Source organism: Argopecten irradians, chromosome 12 (assembly GCF_041381155.1).
Source record: "Argopecten irradians isolate NY chromosome 12, Ai_NY, whole genome shotgun sequence".
NCBI classification, from domain to species: Eukaryota; Metazoa; Mollusca; class Bivalvia; order Pectinida; family Pectinidae; genus Argopecten; species Argopecten irradians.
In genome coordinates this window covers 4,346,532-4,373,111 of record NC_091145.1, presented here as the reverse complement: position 1 = coordinate 4,373,111, position 26,580 = coordinate 4,346,532, and the positions used below count along the sequence as shown (strand labels likewise).

At 34.1% G+C, this 26,580-nt stretch overlaps 1 protein-coding gene across 4 annotated transcripts; it reads right to left on the bottom strand.

Annotated features, from left to right (window-relative positions):
* Window positions 1–1,406: 1,406 nt before the first annotated feature.
* LOC138336122 (copine-8-like) lies at window positions 1,407–26,542 on the bottom strand. Of its 4 annotated transcripts, none has more exons than XM_069285431.1 (22): window positions 26,438–26,542; window positions 24,314–24,401; window positions 23,204–23,307; window positions 22,371–22,410; window positions 21,815–21,891; window positions 19,449–19,480; window positions 18,997–19,025; window positions 18,107–18,210; window positions 17,141–17,243; window positions 16,647–16,690; window positions 15,876–15,945; window positions 15,296–15,310; window positions 12,920–12,973; window positions 12,479–12,540; window positions 11,793–11,945; window positions 11,097–11,169; window positions 10,347–10,474; window positions 9,979–10,081; window positions 9,309–9,366; window positions 7,957–8,030; window positions 5,030–5,285; window positions 1,407–4,610 (listed from the first exon to the last, which is right to left on the bottom strand). In XM_069285431.1, exons 1-22 carry the CDS (start codon window positions 26,521–26,523, stop codon window positions 4,477–4,479), a joined length of 1,887 nt encoding a protein of 628 aa, XP_069141532.1. In that variant the 5' UTR covers window positions 26,524–26,542; the 3' UTR covers window positions 1,407–4,476. The 4 variants fall into 4 exon arrangements, with proteins under 4 accessions (XP_069141532.1, XP_069141533.1, XP_069141534.1 ...); XM_069285432.1 differs by having other exon boundaries at window positions 15,876–15,942; XM_069285433.1 differs by lacking the exon at window positions 15,296–15,310.
* Between the last annotated feature and the right edge of the window lie 38 nt (window positions 26,543–26,580).

The following is a 26,580-nucleotide window of genomic DNA, read 5'->3' as shown; positions in this document are numbered from 1 at the left end:
TCATTGTTTATTTTTACATGTTTTAAGCTGAAAGGGCCACTACCTCTCCGAAACGGCTTTTAATTTTTAAAATAGGAATGTAAAACAAGATCAATAATTTTGTAGAGTCGCAGAAGTTATTAACTATACGTTTACTAGCACACTTATCATCACCTTCAGAACTGTTTAATTAGAATAAATAAAATGTTAATTTTCATAACACGGGTCGTTTTATGTTTCCCGCCGTCGTCCTAAATGCCGCGCGGTAGTTGACTATCACTGCGCCAGACGGCAAAACAGCGAAATGAATCCTCCACTGTTATCGTATATTAGACAGGAAATCTTGCATATGTTTGGTGTTGTAATCTCATCTTAAGCCATCAATATATATTTTCTTTTGTTATTAATGTTTTTAAGAAACCTTTAAATTTTGCTCCGGAAAGGTAGTGGGCCTTTAAAGATGCTCCATCGCTGACAAACGATATTTTTTCTCTATCAAAAGAAGACTAGACAAATTAGTATTTTTCTTCAGTTTCAAAAGTTACTTACTTTACACCATAACCATCTTATCTTGTAATTTCACTTCAAGATAAAAATATTAAAATTAATTAATGGTGTTCCGAAAAAAAATCATGTCACAATGTCCTATATGGAATGAAGTACTGATTGCAATGCACCAGAAGCATAATAAACTATTTCATATTTTTTGTGTGTTAATTAGACATATATACACACGATTAAACACCAATTATTGTTCAAAGGACGAGTATTGTTTGTGCTCTGTCGGCGATGGAGCATCTTTAAGTAACATTTGAGACAAATAAACTATTTAGCTCAGATATTTTCATGAGCTCTCGCGCTCCTTTAACAGCTGGTCAGCCGTTTTTTTATCCGAAGTTATTTTGCTGTCTGTCACACAACGTAATGTTTTAAAACTGTCTCGTTATGCTCATCCTCGATATTCCAGGGGTTACAATCACTTACAATCTCTACACCCCTGGCCTATCTCATAGTAAAACTGGGGGCAACAAAACAAGTAATTTTAGTCGTTTGATGTACATCAAAAGAGTTGTATAATGGTACACTGTGGTTTAATGTGTGGCTTTGAAGAAGATGGGCGTCGCTCTCTCTGTAGTCTTCAAAGGTTACTGGCCTGTAATTGGTTAAGATTTTTTCCTCTGAGCTGCGTTCAGTTTTACTATGAGATAGCCAAGGGGTGTAGAGATCGTAAGTGGTCAGAACCCCTGGAGTACTGAGGATGCGTTGTGCTATACCTGTAACATTGTTGGAGTAGAGCTCTCATAAAAATAGTTTTCATGAATCAACCATAACTCTTATATCCTTATAGACTAATGGTATGACATCAACCAAGGTTAGTTAACCAACTCTACTGTGGTGTGAGTGAGAAATGACAGAAACGAAAAATGCTCTTTAAATATTAATATTTAATAAGAAGAATTAATAAAGCTTTACAGAAACATGAAAAATTGGTCCAGGGTTAAAGTGACAACATGTTACGAAAATACACATATTATATTATAAACTTTAGATTTGCTTTTGTGAATCGATTGTATAATTTACATGTATTTAATCTTTAAATAAAAGACCAATAAGTTCACCATGCCCTTGTGCACCTTTATATATTTCAAGACAATTTGTTTTATCTCTGAGCTTAGGATAACAAGCCTAAATAACCCTGTTTCATTGCACTACACACATGCATACTAAAGGTGATTCATATATATTGCAAATTTAACTAATTCACCCCTGAAATTTCACAATGGACTGGTCTAATCTTTGATTTAGAAGAGTCTTAATTTGTCTTCAGGGGTGAATGAGTAAATTAACATATTTGAAATTATCATCAAGAAAATGTCAATTTAAAAAAAAAATTTATTTGACATCTGACACGGCGACAATTATCTACGATGATGGTAACCTAACGGCAGTGTATTGCACATCACTTGACATAAAATTTAGGTGATGCAAGTATTCTGCAAATTTTCATCCAGATATCAGTTTCATAATATGATGTGAAGGTCAATATATATGTACATTTTGTACATTTACATATCATTCAATATGGAGACAAAGTAAAGTTCTGTAAATGCATTTAAGCATTGATGTCACTATTTTTCAACTTCATCGGGATATGAAAGAAATTTTATTTGCAAACTGTGTGAATCCGCGTAGCAGATTCTCACAAAAGTTTGCAAACAAAACTTATTTCATAACCCGATGAAGTTAAAAAATAGTGACATCAATGCTTTTAATTATTTTTGCAGATTATTTTTTTCTAAATCAATACGCAACGTTAACGTCTCTATTGTAACGTCATGATAACGTCGGGTTTAGCGCCATTCTCAGATTTTTTTCTTCATAGTATATGAAGAAAAAGTATCTGCCAATCAAAAGTCGGATTTAGTATGAAAATAAATAAAAATCAATATTTCTTATTCATTCAAGATTTCCTCAAGATCCTTTAAAATGCCTCTTCCAAACACAACCCGGTTATTATATGAACTTATAGAAAAAACATATTCTGTAAGCTTTAATGCAATTATATTTTTACAGACATGATTATAAATAAATAGAATTATATAACAATTTTGTGTATAAAATGATACATGTTTGACTAACGACATAAATTGAGAAATTACAAACATAATTATAATCACAGGTAACTTTACATATAAATATATTTATACATATATTTTTAAATTGATAGTATATATACATGTAAAGGTAATACTTATCATTAAAAGTTACAGAATTCTAGTACAAATTATAACTGAAGAGCACAAGAATTTTTCAGAATTGTTCATTAGTTCCTGAATTTATATCAACAATCGGATTGGAAAAATTGACTGTATATATATATATATGTATGATAATGCAAATAAATATAAACCTGAGAAGGAGTTTTTAAAATCCATATGTATCTACATGTATAGTGTATTTATGTAAACTTATTATGCAGAAAAAACTTAGTACTGTAATGCATCGTTTGAATTTTGTGACATACTACCATTTTTTTTAAATTTTTTTTTTTTGCTTTTATAAACTCATGCCCAAGTATATAGGTAATGCCAAAGAATATGTCACTGGTATTCAACTTGTAAATATAGATAATAAATTTCATTAGTACTGATAGATTGTTTTGTATACAGTTGTTGATAATTAAACCCATAGCCAAAATTATTGTTTAAAATAATACACAGAAACTGAAAATAATACCATAATCATTATATATCTTGATATAGATATTCCCTAAAAGAAAAAATGTAAAATTTATTGCAGAAATCTATGTTTGCTGAATGAAATACATAGTGACATTACACATATATATACATGTATGTGGTATATTCAAGATTGACACCCATGTTGAGAATCTTCAGAAAGCACTTTTATATTCATTAGCCAAGGGTTGATTACAAATATAGTGATTACATGAATGTATAGATACTGACACAACAAAACAATGTAATGAAGTAAGCTAAAACACAATCATTTAGAATTATCTCCCTTTATCATTCACTTTTTGATCACAAAGTTGATCAATTTGTGCATTCCTCATTGTTATTTAACTATATAGCAGCAAGAAAATGCAAAGAAATCTTTCAGGCACTATTTAAACTTTGTATAAAAATATCATTGATGAGAATCAGTTCAATTAATCTCTATCAGAATCTCAACTCTTTATAAGCGATAAGTACCACATCCCTTTTTGCTTTTCCCGATTAAATACTGGTTCTCTGAATTAATTTTAGACACTTTCGCACATATAACAAACCAGAGGTGACATAAATGATCAGGGAGGCTTAAAACGCCTCCAGGTAAAAATAATACTGGAAAAATGAGAGATGTTTAATGAGCAAGTTATTCTACAAAACCATATTGATACAGACATTTGTGATAAAATTTACCAATGCCTTTTGAAATATTGCAGGAGCTTCCAGAGAAATTACAAAAAAAAGAAATTCTAGGCTCCTTATTTTTCTGATGCTACTATTATGATAATAAGGACAACTCAATTGGCGCTCTTCTCAGAATTAAAGGAAGACTTCTTAGCAGATCTCCAGAAGAAGACATACAAATCGAGCAAACTGACATTATACTCCAGAACAGTAGGATAAAAAAAGGGAAGTAACTCTTAAGAGCCACATGATCTGGCAGCACTTCAACCTGTTCTAAATCCATAATTATCCCCCTTTGTTATGATAAATAATGACAACACCATAGTCTATTGTTCATAATTGATGACAATAACAAGAAGACCAGTAGACAATACAATCAGGCAGACGTACAGGCAGTTGTACAAAAACTTGAGGGAAAATAACTTAATGTTTAGATACACAAAGTAATTTTGTACATTCTGGAAATACATATGGCCACATTTATGCAATATCCTTGAAGATCTCCCTCCTAGACTACAGTGTAAGACTTCCAGTAGCTCCGACAATTGGTTAGTTGTGTATTTATATGTTGTATTGTTCATTACATTGGGTAGGGTGGTGCACCACCGCTTCCTGGGGGTGGGGGACGAGGCGGTGGGTTCTGCTGTGATCCAGTCTGGGGGTATGCTGGTGGGGGTGCCTGTGGGTAAGGAGACTGTCCTGGGCCAGGCATTCCTGTAAAAAAAATTGAGAAGATCTTATAAAAAAAAGTCAAAACAGTGGATCAATAATGTATAGCAGTTAACTGTTATACAGTCTATATGGTTAAAGTCCCAATATCCGTATCGTCTGATTTTTTGGCTTTGATGGTGAAGGAAAGCCTGAGTATCCTGAGAAAAAATACTGACCCGCAGTCGATATCTGGCAAATGCCCACAGGGATTTAAACTCGTGACCCCGAGGTGGAGGGCTAATGGTGATATGTCGGAACATCTTAACCACTCGGCCACCGTGGCCCCGACAATCCATAAGTAAAGAGAGAGGAATTTATCCACAAAAATATTAAAGGAGGAGGAGTACTTATATGGATGGGGGCGCTTATTGGGTCAAATATGGTACTTGAGCCTTTAATTAACTGACAACATTGGTACATACCTTGTTGTGGCGGCATATTTGGAGCCCCCGGTGGAGGAACCCCTTGTGGAGCCCCAGGTGGTGGTGCCATGGGTGGCGCCCCCTGTCCAGGCATTCTGGCGTCTTCCTTGGGAGGTTTTGGTTGGATGTTGTTGGCCTTCATGTACTGGAGAAACTGGTCGGGAATTTCGGCGAGCACTTCCTTTGCTAGTGCAGCCTGGGATATCTGCATGTTGTTTCCGAATTTACCGCCCATAAAGTCTCGGAACGGAACAAACTAGAAGAGGAAAAAAAAAGAAAAAAATAATAAATAAAGCTTCTCTCAAGAACAAAAACATTTCACAATTTAGAATCATATGGTTTTATTGAGTCTATCCTTGAAGAGGCTTCAACGCCGACAGAGCATAAACGATACTATAATTGGTGATTAATCGTGTATATATGTATCTGATTCACAAAATTACGTTAAAAAATATATTTTTTTTTACTTTTGGTACATTTGTAATCAGTACTTCATACCATATAGGGCATAGTACCGTGGATTTTTCCGGGATGCAATTAATTATTTTTGATAGTTTTATCTTGAAGTAAAATAAGAAGCTCAAACTTTTCAATGGTGGTATTGGTGTAAAGTAAAAAACCATTGGGCCTTAACGGTCACCTGAGTTAGAATATATAATGAAACAAATAATGAAACAAATTTTATAAAGACATATAAACACTATATGCTGGGCCTTGAAGTTGGTCAGTGATTTATAAATTTGACCTTTTTAGACTATGAAGAGTATTTGCTTCCATCAAACCTGTGAACTTAGAGGTATTTTTTGAAATTTTAATCAATTTGACCCTGTTAAATTTGGTCCTGCCCCTCTGGTCCCCCAGGGGATCATCGAGGACGGATATGGATGTTAAAATGCTATATCTTAGGCTAATAATTCTAATCAAGTTTGACTAATTTCCTACGAAAATTGGGCAAATAATGTTCACAAATATGTTTTTCCTATATAAACTTAAGTAAACTTAACCCCTCCCCAGGGGGTAACGTGAGACCCCAAGGTCATATAATTCACAGTCTTTATGAAACACCTGAAGACCTTTCCATCTATAATTATTTGATTCTACTATATCCAGAATTTTAGAAGATTTTTGAAGTTTTAGCCTATTTGACCCTTTTTTAGCCCCGCCCCTCTGCCCCCAGGGGGTCGGCCAGGACCAATGTGGATATGATATTAAAATGCTATCTCAGGCTAATAATTCTAACCAAGTTTGACTCATTTCCTATGAAAATTGAGCAAAAAATGCTCATTAATGTTTTTTTCCTATATAAACTATAGTATACTTGACCCCCTCCCCAAGGGGAAACAGGAGATCCCAGGGTCATATAATTTACAATTTTTATAAACAAACTTTAAGACCTTTTCATCTATAAAGTGTATTTGATTATACCATTTCCAGAATTTTAAAGAAGATTTTTGAAGTTTTAGCCTATTTGACCTTTTTTTGGCCACGCCCCTCTGCCCCCAGGGGGTCGGCCTGGACCAATATGGATATGATATTAAAATGTTATCTCAGGCTAATAATTCTAACCAAGTTTTGACTCGTTTCCAATGAAAATTGAGCAAAAAATGCTCATAAATGTGTTTTCCTTATATAAACTATAGTAAACTTGACCCCCCTCCCCAGGGGAAATGTGAGACCCCAGGGTCATATAATTCACAATTTTTGTAAAGGACCTTAAGACCTTTCTATTTATGAACAGTATTTGTTTCTACCATTTCCAGAATTTCGGAAGAAGATTTTTGAAGTTTTAGCCTATTTGACCCATTTTTAGCCCCGCCCCTCTGCCCCCAGGGGATCGGCCAGAATCACTGTGGATATGATATTAAAATGCTATCTCAGGCTAATAATTCTAACCAAGTTTGACTCATTTCCAATGAAAATTGAGCAAAAAATGCTCATAAATGTGTTTTCCCTATATAAACTATAGTAAACTTGACCCCCTCCCCAGGGGAAAACGTGAGACCCCAGGGTCATATAATTCACAATTTTTGTAAAGGACCTTAAGACCTTTCTATTTATGAAAAGTATTTGATTCTACCATTTCCAGAATTTCAGAAGAAGATTTTTGAAATTTTAGCCTATTTGACCCCTTTTGACCCCGCCCCTAAGGCCCCTGGGGGTCAGTCATAGAAAATTTGTTAATAGGATTAAATGGCCATCTCATACTGATAATTCTGACAACATTTGACTCATTTCCTATTACAAATGACCAAATAATGCGCAAAAATGTGTTTTCTCAATATAAAGTATAGTAAACTTAACCCCCTCCCCAGGGGGAAACTAGAGACCCCACGGTCATATAATTCACAATTTTTGTAAAGGACCTTAAGACCTTTCTATCTATGAAGAGTATTTGATTCTACCACATCTGTGAGTGGAGAAGAAGATTTTTGAAATTTTACTCAATTTTACCCCTTCTGGCCCCTCCCACAGCCCCCTGGGGGGTGGGGACCATATAATTCACAATTTTGATTGGCCTTATGCCTTAGAAGGTTTGTGCAAAATTTCATTGAAATTGCTTCAGCAGTTTTGGAGAAGAAGTCGAAAATGTAAATTGTTTACGGACATACGACGCACGACGGACGACGCACGACGCACGACGGACGACGGACGACGACGGACAAAAGGCGATGAGAATAGGTCACTTGAGACTTCGTCTCAGGTGACCTAAGTAAAAAACCATTGTAACTGAAGAAAAATACTGATTCGGCTGTTCCTGTTTTTGATGGAGAAATATACCATTAATCATCGGTGGACCATCTTTAAATCATCTTCATAGCAATTGGTTTTTGTGTTTTTAATAACTTGCAAAATATATAAATTTAATTGCAAATGAAAGGCAGTAGGTTAACAGTATAGGGTTTATACCTATTGTTGAGTGATCGTACCTGAACTATATCCCGGACCGCCTGTTTTCCCCGACTAGATAATTTTCTGTCGTCTGCATCAAGTACATCCATAGCTACAAAAAAGAGATATAAACATTTTAAGATTCCAACCCTGCATACTCCTTTCTATTTTCATTAAAAAATAAAAATCACTTGGTCTATGACGCAGCTATCTCAATCAAATAATGTAACAATTATTGTGTTATACATCACAAGAGCAGATAACTCTAATCAATAAAAGAATAAAATGCCATCTGGCAGTAAGATTGGTAAGAAAACTAGTTCTTAAACTCACCAGAAGTTTAAGAATAAGGATATTCTGTATACAAACTTAGTATGTGACTCATAGGACAATTAAACAGCTGTCAGATCAAAGAGATATCATTTTTATTATGAATTCTCCTCACCAAGTAATAATTTTTTTTTCATGTTTTAAACCCCTAACAAGTACATGACTAAAATAGATTTTGCAGACAATTTTTTGTTTGTTTGATTAATTAATGTCCTATTAACAGCTATGGTCATGTAAGGACGGCCTCCCATGTATGCGGTGTGTTGCGTGTATGTTGTGCGAGGTGCGTGTTTTGGGAGACTGCAGTATATTCGTGTTGTATTTTCTTGTATAGTGGAACTGTTGCACTTTTTATAGTGCTATATCACTGAAGCATGCCGCCGAATACACCATGCAACACACCCCACCCAGTCACATTATACTGACAACGGGCGAACCAATTTTAGCTCTGCCACCAGACTACTTGCACAACAATGGCATCTGTCTTGACCCGGTCTTGGCTTAGTACCAGATGCATGTATATAGATACTAAATTCAATATAGCTTGAAGGAAAAGGTGCTGTGTGCCTGCATAAGATTCTTTGGTAGAATGACTTCAATCAAAATACATGCTGATTTATATCTAACTTCATTTTTACCTGATCCGACTCTTGACTACCAGTATGTATATACAATTTATATATATATATACCAAAATATATACAGAATTAAACCTACCTTCATTCATGGTTTAGAAATCATCAATGTAATTAAAATTATACCAGTAATTCCGTTCCACTACGATGCTCTATGAGACGCTCCAATACAAGATCTAACAACTCGCCTTTCAGCGCCACCTCAGCATGACATGGTTAGCCAATCATTGTGTTGCCTACAGAATCTTCGGTGTGGTTGGTTCATTCGGAAGTATAAACGGCTAACAGTATGTCCTAAGATGTTCCGATTCCAGGCCATGGGTCATAATGAGGAGACCCAGAACAGGAAGTTGTTAGATCTTGTTTTGGAGCAGAATTACAAGTCTCATTTTAATTAGATTGAGATATCATGTTTATAAACTTACCATCAAACTCAGCATTTCCTACTCCAACGATGATGATCGACAGAGGTAGTCCCGAGGCCTATAACAGAAACTTGTGATTACTTACTGGAAGTAATATGTAATATCTGTAATAGACGTACTATCTTTGCCTTATCATATAGTCATTCTGCATTTGCATATTACAGAGTAATCTGTCCTTGTGGATAGGTATCAATTATAATTATCCTGCTTTTATAAGAACAACATCAAAAGTATTTGTTTTAGGGTTTAGCTCACGATAAAGTTAAGTTACAATGGATTCCTACCCACAAGGGCATATAACTCAGCAATACGCAAAAGATATTAAAACAGTTTGTTTTATTGATTCAACAAGAAGTCATACTTTTTTAACCTACCCAAAAAACTACTTTGAAATTAATTATTTTGGCATCAAATATCAAAATCGACCCAATAAGCGCCCATGTCCCTATAAGCCCCCCTCCCGCATTTAAAGCCTCAGTTTCAATTGCCCAGGCATAAATTAAGACCAAAACTGTATAGGGTTACTATAAGTTTGTCTTATTAAGCAACTTAATTTTCATTTTTATCAATTTTTAAACGACCTGGGTGCTTATTGAGTCGAATACGGTATGTCCAGAAAGACAACTTATGAAGTGATTTGCAGTATAACTATAATGAGTCCATGACTTACATGTACGATGGCCTCTATCGTGTTGGGTAAATCGGTGATCACACCATCGGTCAGAATCAGCAGCACAAAATAGTTGTTTCCATCTCTCATGGACGAGGCAAATCTGAGAAAAACCAAACAAAACATTGTTACTTAAGTCAAGTACATACATTGTAAAGCTTGTAAAGGAGGACACCAACCAAATCCAATTTGAAGAGTTCTCTGCCCTTGGGAGTAGGTATTTCCCGTTACCCTATAAGTTTATCTAATAAAATTACATACCATAACAAGCGATATCCACTTACAAGAGCAAGCAACTCTTCAAAAACCGATGAAATCAGTATTTCTTATTACCGTACAACCACAAGCATTTTATCATTTAATTTTACCTCGTTACATGCGTTATGACAGGTGCAAAGTTGGTCGGTCCATAAAGCTGGACTTTCTGTAACGCTCCGTAGTACGCCTGCATTATACCTGGTATTCCAGCACAGTATGGATTAGCGGAATTAAAATTCTGCAAGACAACATGTTCTCTTTTAATCTTCAATGAAGTGGTAAAATAACTTCAGATGTTTTAAAAGTACAAGGTGCAGCATCTTGGATAATAGTTCATTTGATAACTGCCATAAAAGTTTTAATTGTAAGAATACATTTAGATGGATTTCAAATTCAAGGAGAAAGCATCCATTTTGTTCAAACAGCTTCACATGTTCTTATAAATCATAAACTTAAAATCATTCACCCCTAAAGACACATTTAGACTCTTCTAAATCAAAGACTAGACCAGTCCATTATGGAATGTCAGGGGTGAATAAGTTAATTAACTTATTACTGGGCACATACAGTATTTGAATCAATAAGCAACCCCTTCCCTATTAAAGTCCTTTCCCTCAAGTTAAATAATCTTGAATTCACATTTTGTGAAATGCAGAATGAAAATATAAATAATCTTTTTGTTTCTTTTTTTTCTCTTCAATTTGATCTGTCACTTAAGTAACATTAGATTATTGGGAAAGGTCTTAATTTGATACCATTTAGCACTCTAAAATGGGTGGGTAAGTTTTCTAAGAGCCCAGGATATTTATTGGCTTGAATATGGTAAACTATTTTGAAATTTGTATTTTTTCTCGACTTACTACTGGAAACTCATGAGATACTGAACCGTCTGGAAGTTTCGCTCCAAATCCCAGAACTGGAAACATTTTGTCACTATGAAAACAGAAAACCACAAAGCCTCAGATAGTATTTGTATTGCTTGACATCATGGAGTGTGTTACTTTAATAACCTACAATCACATTAAAGTCATTAGTCGGTCCAGTGGCACTAAAATTGTTTTTTCTTCAATACACTACTTCATTCCAGGAAAACAAAAGTCATATTCAGTATGTTGGTTATTTCTGCAGATACAAAAATTGTTGTGGTATTGACTTAGAACAGAATTTTTTTTTAACAAATTAAAATTCTCAATATGGTTAGAAGTCTATATGATTTATCTATTACTAATAATACTAATGACAATATTAACCTGGTTATAATAAATTGATTCAGAAGAGAAAGGAGTAGATACCGGTAGAACATATTTCAGTGGTCATCAGTGGTTGCAACATATTACCACAATTGCTCCATCTCTGGGTTGCAAGTTTGAATCCCTGGTGGGGCAGTGGCCAGGTACTGACTGCTGGTTTGTGGTTTTTCTCCGTGTACTCAGGTTTTCTTCCACCAACAAACCTGACACATCCTTAAATGACCCTGGTTATTAATAGGATGTTAAACTAACAAACCCAAGGTCACACAGAATGTAAAACACTCTCTGATTTACCACGAACATTACCTGTCGTAATCCTGTATGATCTCCCCGACAGCCTGTATGGCTGATCCGTACTGGTTTGGTTGGTATGGACTATTATAGTGGAGAGATGTGGGGGACGCAGGGTTACCATTGGAGGCCGTGAAATCTATTGCTACTGTAAAGTTAAGTTGTGTTCTGTAAAACGAGAGGTAAACAAAACAGTGATGATGTCAATTATATATAAAATACACCAAAATATGACAATTATATATAAAATACACCAAAATAAGAGATAAAAGGGGCAATAACTCCACAAAAAAAAAACACCGATGAGGAATTACTTGTATAATGGAAAATTACTGATACAATAGATAGATACAGTAAGAAAAATTGATACTAAGGAATTTCTCTCAAAATACTCATTTAATGTCAATAGATAAATCCTTGGAACATTCATTCTTCATGAGATATTACTGCCACATTTATTAAATATCAAAGGGCAATAACTCTGAAAAATATACCCCAAAAATTATATATTTGTGGAACTGGAACATAAACAATTGGCTATTAATGCCAGAACAGAGAATACCAAGCAGAAAAACAAGAAATTACTCACTTAAATATCATCAAAAGGCAATGGCTCTGAAGAATAATAATTCTCAGGGATACATTGAGGGAAATATATCTAACAGAATTTATATGGATACTTAGTGTGAACATACACTTACCCTCCTTTTACATAATCCAGAAATGATGGGTGGATCTCTATCTTACAATTCGTCAGAGTTACCTGTCGCAAAATAAATATTACATTGTTAAAGATGTCTGACTGTGATCAAGAACATAAATAACAAGGAAAATAAAAGGGGAATAACTCACCTGTCCAAAATAAAAGGGGAATAAATCACCTGTCCAAAATAAAAGGGGAACAACTCACCCGTCCAAAATAAAAGGGGAATAACTCACCTGTCCAAAATAAAAGGGGAATAACTCACCTGTCCAAAATAAAAGGGGAATAACTCACCCGTCCAAAATAAAAGGGGAATAACTCACCTGTCCAAAATAAAAGGGGAATAACTCACCTGTCTAAAATAAAAGGGGAATAACTCACCTGTCCAAAATAAAAGGGGAATAACTCATCTGTCCAAAATAAAAGGGGAATAACTCACCTGTCCAGAGTTTTTATAATTTTTCTTCTTTGCTTTCTTTTTAGGATTTATAACCTGAAATATAAAACCACTGTTATCATGCATAATCTAAATCTGGAACATTTATTGAGTTTAAACACACCATTAGTACCAAAACAATATGAAAATTTAAGCTACATTTTACATTATTATCTACAGGTACAATGTATATACAGGCCCAAATTTCTCAAAACAAAAGTGTGCAGACTTCAGTAAAAATTTGGTTTTGTTTCCTTATATAATGACTTTAATCATTTTTTGAAGAAATCAGGGCTATGTCTAAAAACATTTATTAAATTTGAAAACATTAATCTCTGTAGTTATTTCATTGTTTTTTCTAGAGAAACCCAATGACATATACAGTAAGACACTGCTATAACAAACCTCTGGCTGGGGACCAATGAAATTACTCCATTGTAAGCATACCTCTGTAGTTCGGTATTCTGTCTTTGCACGTTACAGAGTTAGCTCCCATACTAGTAGGTATCCATTGTTACGTCATTATTTTGTGAGCACAATTCTCGTTGTTTTCTCCGGAAAGTATGACGTTTCGTTCGCAAACAAATGATGTCACAATCAATACCTACCCGCAAGTGCAGATAACTCCTTTTTTTTTAAGTTTAAACAAATTTTATTTGGACAAAGTCAAAAGGAATTAGGCACAAGTTATACAACTTAGGTTGCCCTCTCCCAGATATATTATAGGAAACTTAGCGGAGAATGAAAGTTACTTAGTTATAACCATGAAATCATTGTAAGCATATTTGTTATAAACATGTTTTATTGTATAACGATAAGTCATAAGCTAACCTGTATTCTCTAAACAAGCAACAAAGAAAATTGAAAATGCTATATTTCAAGATTTTAAGTGTGTATACCATATATACCATATTCGACCCAATAAGTGCTCATATTCCTATAAGCACCCTCCTCCTTTTTGAAGCCTCAATTCTAATTGTCCAAGCATAAATAAAGACCCAAAACTACACAAAACTGTATAGGTTTGCAATAATTTTTTTCATTTTGTACTTTTTCATTTTGTCAATTTTTTAAACGCCCTGGGCGCTTTACTGGGTTGAATACCGTATATTGATTATAATATTATAGTATACTTTGTTTACTTAATTATCAAGCCAGTCCCCCTACTCTGTCTGGTGTGCATTTTGAAGCCGCCATGGCAGCCCCACCTGACTATAAAAAATTCAGAAATCGTAAGAAAAAATAAAGAAGATGTTTTACAGAAATCAGAATATTTGGATATTAAAGCGGTAGGCGGAATATCAGTCTCAAAAGCGGTAGACTTCCACCTGAATCGGTAGAATTAACATTTCTGATTATACTGAAGTCTATAACACATGCTTCCTCCCTTTCCCAGGCAATAATTGCAGCTTAATTAACTGCCTGATGACTAATTACCATGCAAGGGTTACTTGTACTTGCATATACATGGATGCTGAAGATGTTTTCTCTCTGATTGTCAACTTGCTCATTTCTCGATCAGTTTTTTTTTTTAATCTTTTTATGATAACTATACATAACAAATGAATATGATAATACATGTAAAAATTTCTTGGCTTTTAATATCATTAAAATCAATATGTCATCGAAAACAGAGAATATATTAAATACACATTGGACTTTTCTGTAGAAAACATCTTTTTCAATTTAAAGCTATAATACTTCACATAAAGCATGCAGATTTTACTGCTGAAGAATGAAAATAAAACTAGATACTTATTTTTGATGTTTATAACATTATAGTACCATGTAAAGTTCACCTTTGAATGCTTGTAAAATAGGTTTAGCCTCTAGACCAAAATGTTTGTTTTGAATACATGGCACTACATATTACATAGGTGATTCAAGTATATTCAAAATGCATGCTAAATATTGGTATTACAGGTGACTGGTAAATATTGTAAATATATATCTAATGATAATTATTTTTTTGGCGTTTTTTGTGCTAGACATTTTGCAATAAAATATGGTTGCGCTTATATTTTTTTTACATTACTTAAGCTATTATTATGAATGCCTTAATTCTTCACTAGAATTTGAATGCACATCAAAATAAGTACATTTACTGTAAAAGTATATAATAATCATAATTTAAACAAAATACTGAACATGCCAGGGGGAACATATACATAAAATAGAGACAAAAATTGCAAGGAAACATTCTGCCAAAGATTTCATGCATACCTAAAAAACCACAATTGCAGAAAAAGTCTTAATTCAAACCGAAATTTTAAAAGTGTGGTAAACTTTTGCTGAACTTTTAACAAATAATGCCTGCATGCATTAATATAACTACAGGTATTTGCACTGGTATCTAACTATTACATGTGCAATACATACCTCTCGTGTGAACGGCTTCACAAAAAGAAAAATGTGGCTCATGGATTTTTTGTTTTAAACACATGTACAAACACAATCTTAATAGCACTACACTGATGTTGTGAAACATAACATAGAAGAATTTGATGTTTAAAACAATCTTCCACCGTTGTGAGACTTGAACTGATGATAAAATATGAGTTATCTTCCCTTGAAATCACTTCTGTTACATGTAATACATACTCCATTTTTTCTCAATAGCTCTTTTAGTCATTATTCCTGCCAGTTTTCAGGAATAAAGGCATGCATAAATTTTGAGATAATCAATAATGAGATTTTCACTATCTTTATCAGGATTTATGCTGACTGAATGTCGTCATCAATTAGGGGTAAATGACAAATTCAACAAACATTTCTTTCTAAGATAGATCTTATGCATAAAATGATAGTAATAAAAACTTGACCAGATTTAAATCAAACTTTGTAAAAATTTGACTTTAAAATGACATTTCATGTATTTGTAATTTTCAAAATCCACAAAGATTTTGATTTTTTTTCTACCCCTAAAATACTAAATTAAAGTAAATTATTCATGATTTACCTGGTGACTACCCGAGCCTCGTGTCATCTCCCGTAAATTTGTGGTAAACTCCCCTATCAGGTCATGGCTGCTGAACAAGAAAATTACTTCTATTACATTTAATAAAAACTAAAATTGAGAGAAATGTTAAAGATGCTCCACCGCTGACAAAAGGTATTTTTTCTCTATCAAAAACAGGAACAGACGATTTAGTATTTTTCTTCGGTTACAAAAGTTACTTACTTTACACCATTACCACCATTGAAAAGTTTGTGCTTCTAATTTTATTTTTAAGTTAAAAATATAAAAGATAATTATTTGCATCCCGAAAAAATTCCATGGCACTATATCCTATATAGAATGAAGGACTGATTTTGCATGCACCAAAGGTAAAATCAATTATTTTATATCATTTTTAGTGTTAATTAGACATATATATAAAGGATTAAACACCAATCATTGTTCAAAGATGAATATCATTTAAGCGCTGTCGGCGGTGGAGCATCTTTAAGCATAACAAATATCTATTAATTCAAATTACTTTCATATGAATTTTTCTAATACATGTGTATTTTTTTTTTAATTTTGAATATTTTAATAGTTTAATTGTACTTTTAGAGAAAACATTTAATACAAGGTATTCATTTTTATCTTTTGGCTATGTATGTAGTATACAAATAACTAACTAAGGTTTAAAAATTTTAATAAAATGTGAGAAATATTATTGCCTAGAATGTAAAATGGACAGAGACCATTATAATACATGACAATTAGATAATGTAAACAACTTACCCTCCATCACCGTCCCAGTCAAAACATTCCACTTTGATGGTCCTGTATAAACAAAATAAATCAAAATGTCATGTACAATATACAGCCACGATTTGTCTTAAACTGTCTAACTCAGTAAACTGTTTCAAGAAAAAGGGACTTTCAAGAAAAATGTTTTTATTTTGCTTGTTTTATCCTAAATCTGAATTTCATAGGGTTTCCAAAAATAAATTGTTTGCAGATTCACACAGTATATTTTTTTTAAAATCACAAACTTGCCTTTGACCTTTGACATATCTCACTCACCTATCAGAGTCTGCATTACAATAAAGCCCGGGCAGTGACTTACATTTGACCTCTCTCACTCACCTATCATAGTCTCTCAGTTACAAAAAGCCTAGGCTATAATTGACATTTGTAATTGACATTTGACCTATCTAACTCACCTATCATAGTCTCCGTTACATAAAGTCTGGGCTGTAATTGACATTTGACCTATCTCACTCACCTATCATATCATAGTCCCCATTACATAAAGCCCGAGCTGTGATTGAAAATGGCCGCCACGTGGGATTAAGAGTATTTTTGATGACTTCTGTCTTATGGACTGTGGTAAAACTGAAATAAAATATAACATACTTAAACTGCATTTTTAATTAAAATTGATTGAAATTATTGTATTAAATGAATAGCACAAACACAAGGTATCTCCACTTATAGACTTAAGGCAAATAGTTGATATTTCGAATATTATTTATAAGAGTCATTAAAAAGTGCCTGTCTTGTTAGTGGTAAACACATTTGGTGCTGTAACCCAGAAGTTTAGAGCTATAGTAATGATAACTTTCGGACCTCAAACATATTTGGTGCTGTGACCAAGAGGTGGAGAGCAAATGATAGAATTTCGGACCTTAAACACATTTGGTGCTGTGACCAAGAATTTGAGAGCTAGTGATGATGATTTCAGACCTCAAACACATTTGGTGTTGTGACAAGAGGTGGAGAGCTAGTGATAGAATTTCAGGCCTCAAACACATTTGATGTTGTGACCTAGAAGTTGACAGCTAGTGAAAAATGACAGCTAGTGATAGAATTTCAGATCTTAAACACATTTGGTGCTTTGACCAAGAAGTTGACAGCTAGTGAAAAATGACAGCTAGTGATAGAATTTCAGATCTTAAACACATTTGGTGCTTTGACCAAGAAGTTGACAGCTAGTGATAGAATTTCAGGCCTCAAACACATTTGGTGCTATGACCAAGAAGTTGACAGGTAGTGACAAAATTTCAAACCTCAAACTCATTTGGTGTTGTGACCAAGAAGTTGACAGCTAGTGATAGAATTTCAGACCTCAAACACATTTGGTGCTGTGACCAAGAAGTTGACAGCTAGTGATAGAATTTTGGTCCAAACACATTTGGTGCTGTGACCCGGAGGTAGAGGGCAGGTGATAGAACATCTAGATTACCTTCAAGACTCACCTATTATCTTCGTTTGCTCTGTGGAATACAAGAAAAGGATCTGATTTCCCCAGGAAATCTTTTTTATCGAGATGGGTTGCACAGAAATGCATTGTTACACTTTCCTGTAACAAAACAGAGACATGATGAAATGTACACTGCAAGGTAACAAGTAGGCATGCTTTAATTGATTTCCATAATAGATATGAGTCAAAATGATTGTTTTAACACTCCTATCTACCTTATAAAGGTCAGAGAAATCATTATATTTGGAAGTAAACACGCAATCACGTGATCACTAGTTACCCATAATACACCTTCATATTTTGGCCAATGGCATGAATGAGGTATAAGCACATGACTTTTTTTACTACAAAAACCGCGTGTTTTGTACCATTTGGGGGAATATCCCCCGCTGATTATGGTTTCATTTCCAAAGTTGTGAAAGAGATAGAATTTCTTAAATATATATTTGCATTTATCTTTTTACCAAAGTGTTTGTTATATAAAGGCATAACAAATTTTTTATTATGGTTTTAATGGCCATGTACAATTAATATTGGTTCAATCTATGGGTGTTAATCCCCCGGGACGTGGTTATATCTCCAAAGTCGGAAACCGCATTGGAATTCACAAATATGAAGGTGTATTATGGGTAACTAGTGATCATGTGATTGCGCGTTTACTTCCAAATATAGTGATTTCTCTGACCTGTTATAACACATTCTGCGCTGAATTGTTTTATTGTACATGTAAAGAACCTATCAGCTATAGCCATTTAACTACTGTAAATAAATGCTCTTTGCATTATTACAATTTTTGTTTAGCAATATATATTTCACCAATTCAATTTTTAGCATTGATTACAATTTTAGTTCAAACACAGTATCAATATCATCATTAAACAATACCTTGCAGGAACTGACTTCTTCAGCTCTAACTGAAACAAACAAAATTTCACACATTTTACAAAGTCTTGTATCCGTTTGAATGTAATTAATTTTTAACATATAAATTCCAAATCTTTTTTTTTCTTTTTTTTTTGGCAATCTAGCTTAAAATTAATTTAAAAAGTTTCACAAACTATATTGTTTAGGTATTGTATTTCACGGGTTTAAAATTTAATGATTTACTTATTTGCAGGGGTTTATTTCCATGAATAATCTTTGAAGGCAGTTGAAAGAGTCATTCATGTGTTGGGCCAGGTATCAGTGAATATGATATGTAAAACTATTATAGTTGAAAAATGGTGTTATTATGTGAATTGAGGTGAACCCTTCCCCCCCCCCCCACCCCCCCACCCCCACTCCCCTTCCCCACCCCCAGTATTTATATTGTATGTAAAAGAAATAAAAATACTTACTTATAATCTGGCCAGGTGTTCCTTTTAAACCCCTGTAATGTCAGATAAAATAAAATACTGAGGTACATGTATTTTTCGGCATATCTATCCAACAAAGTTCATAACAAGAATGTATGTGCTTGTCACAAAATGGAGATCAAAGCCAAAAGGACTTTCTGGCTTCATATCTCACATGGATAATTCAGTGACAACCATGACATATTCTCGTTTGATTATTACAATAAATTTCTTCCTTAGAATTTTTCCTACTTTCAGGACTGTGTCTCCCACAACAATGGTTAAAATGAAATGTAATTTAAAATTCTTTTCATACATTCTTTTAATTTAAATCTAATTCCTAAATGGATCCCTAAATCCTTTCATTCTCTGCAAGTCATTATACACCCAGTTAAACAAAATTTGTTTTTCTTCATTCAAGGATGCTTTAGGCAAGATATAAACAAGAGGCCCATGGGCCTTTACGGTCATCTGACTCATGGCACAAAACAACAAAGTCAGAGTATAAAGTAGTGGTTAATAATTAATTAATATAAGCAATACAAGGAACTCCTTTGTTGAATATTTAAGTTTCTGAAATAGGTAAAGGTCATTTGTTGAACAAACTTGGTAGCCCTTCATCCATTTATAGTTGTAACCCATTCAAGGATTAAGGCGGAGTAAGATTTTAAAGCCAAATTTCAGCAAAGCTCCCATTTTGGACCCCCATGTTTGCATGCTGTTTGCCATCCCTTGAAACCCCTATAGATCAATTTTCGTTGAGATCAGAGACCGAAACCTGAAAACATGAAGTGGGCCAGTGGCCATCTTGGATAACCAAAATCTTTATATAAAATATGATTGTCCTTCCCTAATGATGTTTTACACCAAATATGGAAAAAAGCCACTCAAGAGTTAAGGAGGAGTAGGATTTGAAAGATAAATTTCATTGAAGTTCCCCCTTCTGAGCCCCACCCCTCTGTCCCCAGGGGTCAGACCTAACTCGTTCATATAAAATATGATTGTCCTTCCCAAATGATGTTTCACACCAAATATGGATGAAATCCATCCAAGGATGAAGGAGGAGTAAGATTTTAAAGCTTAAATTAAGAAAATTTGCCCTTTTGGGGCCCCGCACCTCTGCCCCTAGGGTCGGACCTATCTCATTTACATAAAAAATGATTGTCTTTCCCCAATGATGTATCATACCAAATATGGATGAAATCCATCCAAGGATGAAGGAGGAGTAGGATTTTAAAGCTTAAAATAAGAAAATTTGCCCTTTTGGGGCCCCACCCCTCAGCCCCTAGGGGTCGGACCAGGCTCATTTATATAAAATATGATTGTCCTTCCCCAATGATGTTTCATACCAAATATGGATGAAATCCATCCAAGGATGAAGGAGGAGTAGGATTTTAAAGCTTAAAATAAGAAAATTTGCCCTTTTGGGGCCCCACCCCTCAGCCCCTAGGGGTCGGACCAGGCTCATTTATATAAAATATGATTGTCCTTCCCCAATGATGTTTCACACCAAATATGGATGAAATCAATCCAAGGATGAAGGAGGAGTAGGATTTTAAAGCTTAAAATAAGAAAATTTGCCCTTTTGGGGCCCCACCCCTCAGCCCCTAGGGGTCGGACCTCATCATTTAATAAAAATGATTGTCCCCCAATGATGTTCATAACAAATATGGATGAAATCCATCCAAGGATGAAGAGGAGTATTTTAAAGCTTAAATAAGAAAATTTGCTTTTGGGGCCCCCCCTCACCCCTAGGGTCGACATGATTGTCTTTCCCAATGATGTTCATACCAAATATGGATGAAATCAATCCAAGGATGAAGGAGTAGGATTTTAAAGCTTAAAATAAGAAAATTTGCCCTTTTGGGGCCCCACCCCTCAGCCCCTAGGGGTCGGACCAGGCTCATTTATATAAAATATGATTGTCCTTCCCCAATGATGTTTCACACTAAATATGGATGTAATCCACTCAAGAGTTAAGGAGGAGTAGGCTTTTGTATAAATAGTCTTACGCACGACGCAGGGCGCACAGCGACGGCGCATGACGACGGACAAAACATGATGACAATAGGTCATCCTGACCTTCGGTCAGATAACCTTACAAGCAATATGCTTAAATTCAAACAGCATAAAGATGTGAAGGAATTTGCTATCACATTCCAGTAAATCCCTTGTAAGGCAAGGGCTATATATATACAAGTTCTATGGTCTATTGAGCAAAGATCAGTAATATACAATTAATGGTAGGAAAAAAAAATCCTTTCCCCAAATTTCTTCAGATTTATATAATCAAGCAGACATAATATCTTTCTTTCTATGCATACCACCGGTAAAATATTACATGTACAGTGCTAAACAATCTAACTCACGTCATTGGCTTTTCCAGTTTTCCTCCGAGGGCACTGACAATTTCTCCCAGCGTACATTCCAGCCTTCCTAAGAAGTCCTGAGGATTGGATTTCATCAAAGAGATGAGTTATTACAAAAGTTTTACATTTCTACTACAGGTCATATATAGATTGTAACATTTTCAAAATTTTTCGTAAAGGAGAGTACTTCTGTAGCTATACAAAATGAAATATGGAATTTGTTCTTTTCAAATTCTAAAACTTGATATCGCAAAAGTCTGTAGCAGAATTATGTTGCATTTCTTACATACATTTTGTATAAATATCTGTAAAATTTTAATTTGGGGATCTGGTGTTTACATTTAGAGGTCAATAATTCAATACGATGCATATAAGTCATAAATAATCGCAACAGAATGTTATTGTGTATATGTCGTATATAGTAAATATAATATTATCAACAATGGTTTACAAAATGCCTGAAGTTTTGGGAAAATTAAGAAACTTTTAACCATGCTTTGCTAGCTATAGTTTCTAACATTAACTGGTACTCACATTGAAGTATTTTAATACTTACATGTGCATCTAATCTTTGACTAGGAGAATCAACATCATATCTGAAAAAGAATAAGAATTACGTTACATACTTATTAATCACTTCTTCTACTGAGAAATTATATTCTAATAGAGAAAACACATTAAGAACTTTTAAGAGTCCAGATACCCTTATAGTTATGATATATATATATGAAATAGTGTTTAGTATGAAATTCCAACACCTCACAGGAGACTGAGACTCAGGACAAGATAATGTGCTGAAGGACGTAAAAAAAGGGTGGACGAAGGGACAAACAGACAAAATATATACCAAACTATAGACTTCTCAATTTTTTGCAAATGGTGGTAACTCAAACTAAGTGGATAACCCTTTTAGACATATCAAAGAAACACAATTTAACAAAGGATGACAAATTTATGTGCCCTATCCGGGACTCAACTCCACGATCTACGGCACCCAATCCCCTAGCCAAACATACCTGTGCCTTTTACCACCGCCTACATTCACGTCCCCAAAAAGGACGTTTCAATGATGAAATGATAGTCGGTTCGATATGCTGACATGATAATTATGAAAGTTGTCAATTAGATTATCTGAATTCCAGGATTGCATTGTATATACACGGATACAAATTGTACACATATTTATATAATCATCAATGGAGAACAACTTCAACAGAAAATTCAAATTAAATTAAGTGATAATGATTTGAGAATAACATATCTGGCCCAAATTTCTCGAAACAAACTTAAGTCCAAAACTGACTTTATATAAAGTCTTCATATAAATATAAGTTTTAACTTAAATCTGCACTTTTGTTCGAGAAATTGGAGCCTGATATATATACTTACACTTCAAATTTCAGCTTTTGGCTTTCTTCAAAGAAGTAATTCATGGTGAATTTCTTAACAAATTGTGGGTTGAGACAGTTCTTGACCATTTCACTTCTTCCATACTGAAAAAAGGATAAACATTGAAAAGATCTAACGTTAGAATTAATATAAATGAAATTCAATGACTGCATAACCTACACAAGATGAAAACTAGAATTGAAGAAATTTCGGATATATTAGAGGATAAACATTGAAAAGATCTAACGTTAGAATTAATGTAAATGAAAGTCAATGACTGCATAACCTACACAAGATGAAAACTAGAATTGAAGAAATTTCGGACATACATGTATTAGAAATAAATGACTTAGGGATCACATCCTTAAAATGTACTAGGAGGGGACAGCCATACACTCTCATCCCTTATTTTGAGGAGGGTAGGAGGAGGGAAGGAGGAGAGGGGGCACAAAACATAAATCTTGATTGAAGAAGCTTGTAAAAAATGTTGACAGCATTTGTTAGGAATTGTGGTGGTCCATGTGGGGCAGAACTTTGCCAGATAATGATGATTGTTCGGTGGTTTTTCTCCTAGTACTCCAACTTTACACACAGTGGTTTTTCTCCTTGTACTCCAACTTTACACACAGACTTAAAATATGGCTTACTTTTTTCAACAGTTTTTCGTCCACAATTTGCATTTTGGTTCTCTAATAAGCACCCCCTCTTTTTATAGTTTAAATGCCCTGGGCGCTAAATATAATTACAGCAAATACCTTACGTTTTATATTTCATCAGTATGAAACTACATACACATATGATATATGCAAACAAATTTCTTCATGATGAAAATCACCTAGAACAGACATGTTATGTACTGTATATTGAAGTCTGCATTAACTACTTCACTTTTTTTCTACTTTAGGATTATAAAATAAATTGCTTTTAAACTATGAATATATATTCATGTATATTCAGTGTATATATTCAGTTTTGTTGAAAACAATGGAAATTAAAGTTTGCGAAATCATCAGTCTACTTCATGTTGTATATATATGTGCACAATTATATATTGGACCCAAATAATAATATTAATTAGTAAAGCAAATAAGTCAATATTTGTTTCCTTACCTCATAATAGGAATTTGTTCGTACATCTTTAGTGAACACAACAACCACGGGATCTGATTTAGAGAAAGCATCTTTGTCTCTTAAGTTTCTGCAACAAAAAAACAAAAAAACTTTAATGTATTGTGATAATAAATTTTCAATAAACATTAAAAACACTGTAAAGAAACTTTGTATCATATTCATCCTAATAAACATCCAGGGCATTTATGAACATTGGAAAAATGAATAAGGGGTTACTTATAGAAGTATGAACCTGGACCAGAATTCAACTTGCAAAAGAAATCAAATAAAGAAACCTTAATTATAATACAGGGTTTTCATATTTTCAGTCTTCATTTAATATGAATTGAGGTAAATGAAATTGAAGCCTATCCTAAGATATAGGAGGAGGGCTACTTATTGGGATGGGAGTGCATATTGAGTCAAATAGAGTAGTTTATATTGTCAAATTTACATCAACATCAAGGCATACACAGCACTTGATCTATGTGTAATTTGCAATGTTAACATTGGTTTGCTTTGCTGTCTATAGCCTGAAGGGTTCTGAAGGGATCATTACTGCCTGATCCACAAGGTGCATTAAATATATACATGTACCTGTATGTTGATGACTAGAGATCGGTCCATCACAAGCACAATATCTCGTGAATTAGATCATGAAAATTACTCAGTCTCTATACAATGTATATTTTTTATGCATAGAAAATAAAAAGCACCCCCTTCTGTAAATTATCCATTCAAAATATACAGATTGGGCGATACATATTTACTTCAAAGTCATTTTATGTGATCCTACTTCTTCGGGATTTTCCACTTGGCAATAGAGAATGACAACAAGATAGGTGTACACGTACAGCTACAGTCAAGTATTTTTGCTTAAAGTGAAAGTAGACATGTTCTATACGCTATATATAATTTTTTTGTAATATCTTCAATGCCATGAATTTGACAAGGTTAATATTATGCTATAACACTTCTTTTTTGGTAATTCAATACATGCAATAAACAATAGAGAAAGAAACACATATTTCTACTTCTACATCTCGATCATAATGACCACCTTTAACAGAATGAAGATTATGTCATATGGTGGTGTGCTAAATACTAAGGATTGAGCGGATTTAAAAAAAAAGAAAAAAAGGGAATTTTTATGGTAGTTTTGTGAGGGCTGTTTTGAAAGATTCGAGTTTGGTGATTTTACAAATATCTGGAGGTAAATTTTTCCAATCTGATATTGTTGGTAGGAAAAATGACTGTTTTTTTTTTACTTGAGTTTCACATGAAGGGACCTGGAAGGTATGAGCGTGGGAGTGCCTGGAGAGACGAGTAGGAGCTACAAGTGTGTCCTTGGATATGGGGATTCGATCATGCACTATCTTGAAGAAAGTGCAGAGGCGCATATCCTTGCGTCACTTCTCTAAGGCTGGCCAACCCAGACTGCTAAGCATTGAGCTGACACTGGACATGTTCCTGTGTCCTTTGGTGACGAAGCGGGCTGCCCTATGTTGGACCATCTCTATCTGGTGTATGTCAGTCTTTGTGTATGGGTCCAAAACACAACAGGCATATTCTAAAGATGGTCTTACTAGGGCCTTGTAGGCATTTTCTTTCAGAGATGTGATTCACTAAATATTTCCTGATTGCATTAATATTGTTGTGCTGCGGTCTTAGGTTTTGCTTAAAATTAATTTATTAACATAAGTATGAATACAGCTATATACAATATTTCTTTGAGAGTTAAATCCCACGAGTTCACAGTTACGGTGATGTTAATCTATAACAACATTTGCACTTGATAATATTATTTCACAATACAAATTCTACCTGTCTACAGCTGTACAGTGTATGGAAACTGGGCATCCCCTCGTAATGTTTGATTTTAAGAATTGAAAATATTAGAATTAGATTTTATCTTCATCGCAGTTTATATCCATAAAAAATAAAAAGACAACTGAATGATAACTATGCATGAATTAGTTGACAAACTTCGTTGACCGCCGTCAAAACGTCGTTTCAATGTATAAGGAAAAGACGTTATGTCGTACCACTGATATGATCAAGATCTCTTTGTCGACATCCATAGTTTATTATTTTACAAAATAATGAATAAATGAAGCATCCTACTTGCAGGCGACGCTAATTTCCACCTGTGAAGAAGGAGCCACTGCAGTTCCTGCTTGAAAGGTAGCCATATTTGTTCTGAGTCTCATTAACGCTTCAATCTAAAATTAATAGTGAAAACGGATGAAGGAATATAAAAATCCGGA